An 11,112-nucleotide genomic window follows, 5' to 3' on the forward strand; every position below is an offset into this window, starting at 1 on the left:
CGGAAATAAACTCTTTAACACTTTGCTCGGCATACAACCGCATGGTAGAATTCGTATTTTTTTTCGGTTTAAGGTTTAAGTCATAAACAAAATTGATAAAATTAACCGCATTTACATCAATTTAGTTAATATTGTGTGATGATCATAATGCATATGCTCATAAATGGAGCATTCTGTTAATGCAGCACAAAAGGGACCGGTGCTAATTATACAAAACGATAGCGTTGAATGATTTAATGATAGATAATAATCAATGTCGAAAGGGAAAAATTGACCGTGAACCTGAGTGTTATGCTTTGAAAATTTGTTTTTCGTCTGAAATCGATAATAAACTTGAATCCGATCCCAACAAAATGTTCCCTTGAAATCACTGTCAAAGGACGATCTAAACTAAACTCGTTCTCGGTAATGACCGATTTATTACAAGGTGAGTGTTCACACTATAGGACAAACAACCAGATCGTTCTTAAGACATGCGTCTCGATTGTGGTAGAGCTACAATGAAATGTCTTTTGGTTTGACGAATTGAGATAAATTTTCCTAAATATTCGGAGAACCCTCACAGTTTAATTACCACTGACACTTAAAGCAATTTTCTTTTGACAGAGTCGATATACACAAAACGCCTCCAGTGGGCTGCTATAAAAATACCCCTCCGAACGTCACAAATCCCTATTACGATGAGTTATTGCTTCAATATGAATTTTCTTTTCATCGCTTCAGATTCCCCATCAACCTTACGTACTGACTTAACCAATTAATTTAATTACATAAACGAAACAAGATCACGTTAAACAAAAATTGCCTTCTAGATATCGTGATCGTAGATCATTATTGTATGGGCTCTGATGGTCAGACATATATGCACATGCGATATCATTGCAAATATAATGTGTATGCCGAGTGTTCAAATTGAAAAACGTTTATGGAGAAAATTGAATGGATTGTGGCCGTTGAATATTTAATTCAATTGGGTTATACGCATTCAAATCAGAGAAACAAATCGAATCTCTTTTGCAGCTTTAGGATAATCTAATTTTTAATTATTGTCAATTCGTTTGCTGTGTATAGCGTTACACTATTTCATTGACGTAGGTCACGTAACTTCAATAAGACCGCAAAACTGTGTGGTACCGAAAGACTATACACTTAGGATATCCTACCATTGACTCTACCACTTTGTCCGCATAAAAACTTTGCAAACAATCGGATCAAATGTAAATAAAATCTTCATTTCACACGACGGTTCTAATGAAATAATTGACTTTAAGACTAAATAGCTCATTAGATGTACGGGCATACAATGCATACATCTATTAAATAAACAATGACGAACATTCCATCACGATTCACACTGGGTATAAATGCACCAAAACGTTAAAAAGATAAATATAAAAATGTGAAAATTACTTACGACTTAATTAGGAACAATAAAATTATCTTGATGGGGGCTAACTAACAGTATGATTCTTTACGGTATTAATAAGCGAAAGTAAACATTGCGCTAAAAACGTGAAGTCCTTTTTTCTGCAGTACGAAATTTAAGAATCTGCATAAACAAACAGCAAACACATTTGCATTTCGAACGGTTCGTTTCATCATAATCAACCATATGTTGTGTGACGCATGGCATAGAGTCGTTGTTCGACGAAATTCTCTAGTTAAAGACTCTCGACATTACAGATTCATAAAAATGTTTGTCCGCTTTTTTTTTCTTCCACAAAATACATGATAACAGTTTTTTCTTGTACACCCGAATATCCATGGTAAGCAAATTTTTATCGAAATCTCTACCTGTTATAGAACATAAAAAATTTTTTTTTTTGCTTTTTTTCTACGTTCAAGGTAATTTGTTACCTACCTGCCTGATTTTCTACGTATTTTTCGCCTCTAGCTCAACATCTTCAAGAGTGTTAAGAATATTAACAGTTTTGCACAGAAGTGTTGAAAATGTTCATAAGACCTTGTTATCGGGAACCAACAGGAATCCATATTTGTGTCGGGTCGTTTTATTAGACGGAAGAGTGCGTTACAACGTCCAATCGAATATTGAGATTGCATTTACATAATCTCTCTGAACTACTATAGAAAAACGACTTGTCATGTTAAAACAAACAAAATTTCACGCTTTACTGAAAGAACCCTCAAAATTTTGTTCTAGTGGATGCGGCACTTGCGGGAACTTATTCTTGATCAACGCAAATAAGTCATTACAAAGAAAACCACAGTCAGAAACTTAAATAAGGCTGCTACGCGACGAAGCATATCAGTTCATGAGTTCCACGTATAATACTACTCAGTTATACATTTGACCTAAGCCAATATTTTTAGTGGATGTATGGTTAGGTTAGGAATAACACTCAGAGACAGAATGACGAATCAATGGATTCGACAACAAACCAGGGTCGTTGATGTCATGGAAAGAATAGCATCTCTGAAATGGAGCTGGGCAAGAAGGACAGACGAACGTTCGACCAAAAAGATCATGAACTGGCGACCATATAAAAGACGAGCTATAGGTAGACCACCAGAGAGATGGACAAACGGAATTAAGAATATTGCAGGTACAAACTGGCAGCAAATGGCAATGGATCGTACAAAATGGAAAGAAGTTGGAGAGGCCTACATCCAGCAGTGGATAGAAACAGGCTGAAAAAGAAGAAGAAGAAGAAGAAACATTCAGGAATTTTAAGAATTCTTAGAAATTTTTGTGAATCAGATTAATTCTTAAAAATTCATAAAATTTTCAAATTTAAGAATTTTCAGAATTTTTAAGAATTTGAAATTTCGAATAAAAATCACTGCACAGACATAGACATATCAATAATATTATCGAATCCTTTAATCCTTTTAATCGGAACATTCTTAATAAATTAGGTGTACAATCTATTACTTCATTTGTTAAGACGGCATTAGCCAGATCATCACTGATTTTTGTCTAGGACAAAAAACAAGTAAACGGCATTATTGCACGATCCCGTATTCTCCAAACAAAAATGGTAAACATTTTCAATTCCATTTCATGTTAAAATTCTATTATATTGCAAATTACAACATGTGCGCAAATAAACTGGAAATTTGTTTGCTTTCGTTGTCGTTAAAATTTTCCGAATAAAATAACAAATTATGATGAAGCGGCGTGTACATAAAATTGTTCTCGTGCGTTGAATAAATTCTAATTTGAAATCTGTGAAATTTTAATCCAAAAAGATAAAGAGAAATTTTTGTTCTTTTTTTTTCTTCTTTTCTTTATAATAGCGCGGACTTTATAAATAAATCTTTGCGCTTTAGTGTTGTACACGCATCGAACAATTTCAAACATTTTGTCAATATATGTATATATATTTGACTATCTTATAAACAAATTGTGTTTATGCATGAATTCAGACAGAATATATGTAAGATTCCCGTCATTTATGTACAATTTAACTGTACGATGATTGAAAATTTGAAAGAAAAAAATTTGAAAAACTACTAACAAGAATAAATGTTTGGAAATTCAGTACAGAATACCAGAGAATTACATAAAAAAATACAAACAAATTGTATACACAAACAAAGTAATAGAAGGAACGCAAAGGCATTACTTTATATATGGAAGTAAATTGTAAATATCGAAAAACATTTTTTTTTCTGTATTTGTATAAGGAAATCTTCTATGAAAATGTTGTCTTGGAAAGTAAGTTACCATTTCTGTTATTCTTAAGACGTTGACCTCTGCGAAAAATGTTCTTTTTATTGTTGTTATGGTTTTTGATGTTAAATCCAATTAATCCTTCCTCACTTTGTTGATGTTTTCTATTCCGCACTTCATTACACAAAGTCACAACAACGAAAGCCAATAGAAACATTAGTAAAATAAGCGCAGTTGGTTTTGTGTAACTCATTTTATGGCACGTTAGTTTTAAATTTAAAAACGAATATTTTATTAAGCTGACTAACACATTACACTGCACAAGTGGACACTTTACATTATTATCACGTTCGTTAATATTTTCTTTTTTAATTGCATAACTTTACACTATTCAATTGGTACATTTACCACACAAGACCAATACAACATTTTTCACGGTTGTTGACGGTCATTTTTAATAACCTTTTCGTTGGATTTTAAATTTTAATTTTAATTTTAATTTTATGATCACAAGAAACTACGACACGGATCGATTTCTCTTTCTTTTCTTTTTTTTTAAATTAATTTTCCATTTTCAGCTTATATGGGAGGATGTTGACTTTACACAAATCTTTTCAAATCATTTTTACATACAAAAAATATATATATTTCGTTGAACAACATTAAATCCGAGAAAACAAACTTTACTTTTCATTTCAATCAACACATCGGTTCGAAAAGAATTTCACAACTTTTAGTTAGTAATACCGATCTAACCGACGACCCTCTAACACTATGCGATACACGTTTCTGTTCGAATCCTACAACGGTCACACGAAGACTAAAAACTGATTCTTTATTAAGAAGAATATGTGAACAGACAAACCAGAAGTTTTTCTTTTCTGTTATTTATTCATGCTGTACAATATCTTACATTGTGTGAATGTGTGTTGTGGTACAATCATTAAATAAAATAAAAACACACAAGGATGATGGAATAGTGAAAAGAAACCGATGATAAAATGGAAATTGAAAATAACGAATGCAACAAGAAGACGAAGAAGTGAGTGAGTTATGCAGATTGTTGGTGTTTTTTTTTGCTGCTGAAATGTGAAGTGAATATATTTATCGTCATCGTCAGTTTAAGTGGGTACTCGCTGCTACGTCATAATATGTCTGCAGCAGTTTGTATACTATCAGGAAGGCGTGACACCGTGTGATTATCGCCACGAACGATAATATCGTCCAGAAGGCGATAATATGAAGTTCTGTGAAATATCATCGCCCCGAGATAATATTAGGGAACGTCAGATTCTATGAAAAGAAAATCCAAACTAAAACAGAAATCGAAACGCAAACGGAAAGATCAAAATTGACAGATTCATCTTCAGGGAGATGCGGGAAATCAGAAACAAAACTACATTTTTTATTTACATCTTTAAAAAAAAATTTCCATTTAAAATCGCTTGATAAGATTTTAGTGCAGACAATTGAGTCGTACAACTTTACTATTGCATAGAAAAATAGGTCAGCATCCTCTTAAATTTTTTGTGTAACAGTAACTTATTAACCGTACGAAGAAACACCTTTGGATTTTTGGCTAAAACATGAAGAATCGATTTTTTTAACTGTGAAAACTCTATGTCTCCAGTTTCGTGGCTGATCACAATGTGAATGTGAGATACTCTCAGAGTTCTACAACAACCAAATACAAAGTATACAGTAGAAGGTTCCAAAAATAACCAAATAAAATTGTACCAAGTCATACAAATCGAAACACTCCGATCCGAAACATGTTTCGAAGACTCTGCAGAATTCTGTGAATCTTGGAGACAGTGATACCGTACATCAAATGCAATGGAAGCGAAGGGAAAATGAATTTTGCCTGGTTTATGGTCCTCATAGACAGAGGACCTCGGCATTGCACGATATTTGTTTCTAAATTTGGTCACCCATGTCAAAAATGGTCTAAAATATCAGTCGATACTTTCCAGAATCTGGAAATAATCTGCAATTCTGGAAAAATTGGTCACTTACATCAAACGCAATGGAGGCGAAACGAAATATAATTTTGTCTGGTTTATGGCATACATAGACAGAGTACCTGGGCATTGCACGATATTTATTCCAAAACAGGGTCACCCATATCAAAAATAGCGTGAAAAATGGGTAAATAAACCGTCGTTACCGTGCAATATTGCACGGTATCGACTGATTTCAAACTAATATTTCGACTTATTTTTGATATGGGTGACCCTGTTTTGGAATAAATATCGTGCAATGCCCAGGTCCTCTGTCTATGTATGCCATAAACCAGACAAAATTAAATTTCGTTTCGCCTCCATTGCGTTTGATGTAAGTGACCAATTTTTCCAGAATTGCAGATTATTCCCAGATTCTGGAAAGTATCGACTGATATTTTAGACCATTTTTGACATGGGTTACCAAATTTAGAAACAAATATCGTGCAATGCCGAGGTCCTCTGTCTATGAGGACCATAAACCAGGCAAAATTCATTTTCCCTTCGCTTCCATTGCATTTGATGTACGGTATCACTGTCTCCAAGATTCACAGAATTCTGCAGAGTCTTCGAAACATGTTTCGGATCGGAGTGTTTCGATTTGTATGACTTGGTACAATTTTATTTGGTTATTTTTGGAACCTTCTACTGTATACTTTGTATTTGGTTGTTGTAGAACTCTGAGAGTATCTCACATTCACATTGTGATCAGCCACGAAACTGGAGACATAGAATTTTCACAGTTAAAAAATCGATTCTTCATGTTTTAGCCAAAAATCCAAAGGTGTTTCTTCGTACGGTTAATAAGTTACTGTTACACAAAAAATTTAAGAGGATGCTGACCTATTTTTCTATGCAATAGTAAAGTTGTACGACTCAATTGTCTACACTAAAATCTTATCAAGCGATTTTAAATAGAATTTTTTTTTTAAAGATGTAAATAAAAAATGTAGTTTTGTTTCTGATTTCCCGCATCTCCCTGGGCGATAATATATATTCTTCTGGACAAATCGAAACGCAAACGGAAAGATCAAAATTGACAAATTCCATCTTCTGGGTCGCTTTTAGATGAATAATATCATCTCTGAACGATATTATTGCTTAGAACTTAATTGTCTTTTGCTGGGCGATATTACCATTCGAGACGATAATTACACGGTAGAAATGTTCTGTCACCGACTATCAGTAAACAATGAGAATTGACTGAGAGCAAAGCACTGTCAAGCACGGAAGCTGACTTTGACATCACTCAATTAGAAGGCCGAAAACACACCTGTTGACTATTTTTTTAATTTTTTTGATGAAAAAGAATAGCCAACTTTGATTGGTTCAGTCCTCTATTTGAGTGACGTCAAAGTCAGCTTCGGTGCTAGACAGTGCGTTGCTGAGAGCAATTATAACTAATTACCACTATCGTGTACACTACCCCTTTGAATGCCCTTGAATGCTAAAATCATCTGGGTATATGAATTTCCTTCATTTTTTAATTATCAATTGTAAGGTTTGGCGTTACTTTCTCATTGTAATTAATAATCAAAGACTTCTAATATTCACAAAGAACTCTACACGTAAAACTGACCATCAAGTTAAAAGAGGACATTAAAACATGATCTGCGAACAAAAAAATCTTCAACGTATTCAAAATCCTTTAAACAAATTTCTATTATGCATTCGATCACATATTTACGCATTAAAAAATCTTCCCTCATAATACCGGTCGTTCAGATCAGTTTCAGCATTATGTTGTGGCACGGCCTTTTCCTGTATTCATGTATTCATGTATTCATTCACCGGTTTTAATGATTATTTATTCAAATTTAAACTTGTTCTAATGCTTCAATGATATAATAAAAAGAATCTAAAACTTATTTATCATAATAATGCACACACTCAAAACCCCGCCACTCAAAAAAACAGTAGGTTACCCATTTACACTGTAATTCAGGATTTCTTTTCTGTACACAAAAAGAAGAGACCCATTCGACGAATTGATGAGTGTTAATTAGTGAACTTCGACATTCACCTTCCATTTTCATTACAAAAGAATTATTGAAATTTCAAAAGAAACTAATATTTCATGCGTCCAGTGCGGTTTCGATGTAAGAAATGAATAGAAAATGTTTCGTCTTCTCTTTTTCAGATATTAAATTTTATTATTTCCGAGATGGAGAAGATGCTCAATGTAATTATGGGTATTTTATTCATGCGCACGGTTACAACACTGTTTTTTAATGTGCATCTATGGTGAATGTGTAACTAAATTTGTCATTAGTTTCAGTTTGTAATTGTCTCGAAATAAGTGTCGACTCAGAGATGAGTATGTGACTTTATTATTTTAAATAAATTCAACGATATGATAAGAGATGGCGTTGATGCAGTGAGGCGGTAGCAACTCTATCTGTTATCATTTATCTGAATTCATTTGATATACTATTGACCCGGACTTACAGCTGTTTAATTTTTATCATTTGAGTTGACAAAATTAATGTAACTAAGTTCCTAAAACGTAAATTATTATAGCTCGTAATTGAAGCGGATGTTAAAATTAGAGAAGTTAGGCAAACGCTGCTACAATTTATCCCAAATCTAGGAAATCTAGGAAATTCTTAAAAATCTGGTAAATTCGTGAAAATCTAGGAAATTTCTAAAAATCTGGGAAATTTTTGGAAATCTAGGAAACTATGTGAAATCTGGTAGATTCGTAAGAGTCTAGGAAATTCTTAGAAATCTAGACAATTCTTTAAAATCTACAAAATTCGTGGAAAACACTTCAAAATTTATTCTTAATCTTGGTAATCTGTTTTAAATGTTGCCCAAAATGGCTTTATTCTGCAGAAATAAATTTGAACTAGTTACAACGAATTCTGTTATTGTTTCAAAAGTGAAACACTTTGTCATTTTCGCCTCTTTTCTTTCTTCGAAATCTTACAAACAGTTTGAATTGACTTTGATCTTTAGAGGTACATACGATGCCAGAGGCCTCTTCATCATTATTACATTATAATATGCATGTTTAATGTTCATATTTTCAATAAATAAACAAACACAACCGAAAAAAACTGAACTACTTGAAATAATTTATTGTTTATTTTTCGGTAACTTGTCTACTATGTGGAAAAAGTGGAAAAATTGAAAGAAACGTCGGAGAAAAAAAAATGAAAACACACTTACAATCAAAAAGTTATGTACATAGATATTTCGGAGCTAAAGTGGAGGTTTTAAGTTTAAACTAAACAACAAATAATTGAATAAGTTCAAATGGTTAAATTCTTCCATCATTAATATTAAATGTAAGACTCGTTGGACATGGGGAATGGAAGTGCATTAAGGCATTTATTTATTTACTTTCTTTTTGTTTATTCAAAAATTAAAATTTAAATTGAGAATGTAATTTGGCGGGTATAATTGTTAAAAATGTTTCATTTATTTTTGTAAATCATCTATGAGTAAAATAGTTATTTATGCCACTCAGCATCATAATATGCAAAATTTGCATACTTTAGATGCCCCTCTGGCATAAAACGTTGTATGAATCTCGGTGCGAAGTACTTTATTAGGCTCACGATGTGTATTATGAAACACGGTCTGCGGCCTCGTACATCTACGTGTACGACATTCAAACACTCGATGTCACAAATAACTATTTCGCAATTCCGAGCCATAAAATCATCACCTTTCAATGCATCCATACACGTTGAAGTTAATTGCGGCTTGTCAACTTTCGGCACCCTGGACTTTACTTAAATCGTCTTAAATCGGAATGCCTCCAAATAAATTTCTAAAAATCAGACCCAATGAAATACGAACTTTTTTTTCGCACGTTATAGAACCTGCTCGCTTCAACAAAGACTAAATTTTTATAAATAAAAATTCGAAGTGACTATTTGCACTTAAGTGCAAATAGTTTCCTTATACACTATTTGCACTTAAGTGCAAATAGTATTCAAATACCCTATTTGCACTTAAATTGGTCGTTTCTTCATCACAGGAAAATGCTATTGGCACAATGTACCTACCACTAGTCATTTTATAATACTTTGACTATTGGCACAATGTGCCAAAAAAAAATTGATGTAAGTACGTATTCTATTACATGTGTCCCAGCTGCACAAATTATGAAAGAAAGAAAAATATCTACATTACGTCCTATGGACATCTTTCTTTTACTTATTGTAATGGGAAAGGCGTTTAGTTCTATCGTAGGGACATCTTCAGAATACAATGGATGGAACGTTTCATTCTATCATAGGGACATCATCCTTTTACAAAATGTAATGGAAATGGCGTTTCGTTCGATCATAGGGGCATCTTCCTTTTACAGATTTTAATAGAATGGTGTTTCGTTCGATCATAGGGACATCTTCCTTTTACAGATTTTAATAGAAAGGCGTTTCGTTCGATCATAGGGACATCATCCTTTTACAAAATGTAATGGTAATGGCGTTTCGTTCGATCATAGGGACATCTTCCTTTTACAGATTTTAATAGAATGGCGTTTCGTTCGATCATAGGACATCTTTCTTTTACATATTTTAATAGAAAGGCGTTTCGTTCGATCATAGGGACATCTTCCTTTTACAGATTTTAATAGAAAGGCGTTTCGTTCGATCATAGGGACATCATCCTTTTACAAAATGTAATGGGAATGCCGTTTCGTTCGATCATAGGGACATCTTCCTTTTACAGATTGTAATAGAAAGGCGTCTCGTGCTATTTGTGTGGATTCTGACATGCGCACACATTAATTTCAAATAGTTAAAATTGAAATAAAATTATGAAGTTGATTTTTTTCATGCTTACATTAAAGTTAATTATAATGCACTTAAGTTAAATTAGCAGAAAGACTATTTACGCAGCGCAAAATCGTGTTCCATAGCGACTGCTACACTGTGGAAGTGCAAATAGTCTTTTAGCTAATTTAGCTTAAGTGCAAATAGCGTATTAGAATACTATTTGCACTTAAGTGCAAATAGTGTTTAAGACGACTAATTGCACTTAAGTGCAAATAGTGAAAAAGGAAACTATTTGCACTTAAGTGCAAATAGTGTAATAGAATACTAATTGCACTTAAGTGCAAATAGCAAGCGCCATAAAAATCTTGCATAGACCATCAGAATTCGAAACCTTGACACCAAAACTTTTCTGAACATCAAGAAGAGACTATAGCCATTCGGCTGCAGAGGTCTCTTCCATCATACTGAAAAAACGTGTTTTGACAAACCGAAAACCAACGGACCTTCCACAAAACCATAACCTCAACGCTTTTACGAATATTACGACTAGTGCCGTTAAAATCAACATTATGCAACATATATGGCACAAAAAAGGTGACTATTGTAGAAAGTCTAATGCCCACCGCAATCATTATGGGCTATGGACTTTAATAAATGTTTTCCTCGTCTGAATCTGTTATACCAGCAAATTAAAAACTTTTAGCAGAAAAAAAATCAAACAAACTACAAAGAGCAATAAACATTC

At 33.2% G+C, this 11,112-nt stretch overlaps 1 protein-coding gene across 2 annotated transcripts in view; it reads right to left on the minus strand.

The window, feature by feature from the left end:
• Positions 1-4,439, minus strand: part of LOC119081944 (laminin subunit alpha-1) — a 128,400-nt gene extending 123,961 nt beyond the window's left edge. For both annotated transcript variants that reach the window (XM_037191208.1, XM_037191209.1), the window contains exon 1: positions 3,689-4,439. In XM_037191208.1, the coding sequence (XP_037047103.1) occupies positions 3,689-3,887 (199 nt within the window). In that variant the 5' untranslated portion in view covers positions 3,888-4,439. The remainder of the gene's footprint in view (positions 1-3,688) is intronic.
• Positions 4,440-11,112: the final 6,673 nt, after the last annotated feature.

The sequence above is a fragment of the Bradysia coprophila genome, unplaced genomic scaffold (assembly GCF_014529535.1).
Source record: "Bradysia coprophila strain Holo2 unplaced genomic scaffold, BU_Bcop_v1 contig_373, whole genome shotgun sequence".
NCBI lineage: Eukaryota > Metazoa > Arthropoda > Insecta > Diptera > Sciaridae > Bradysia > Bradysia coprophila.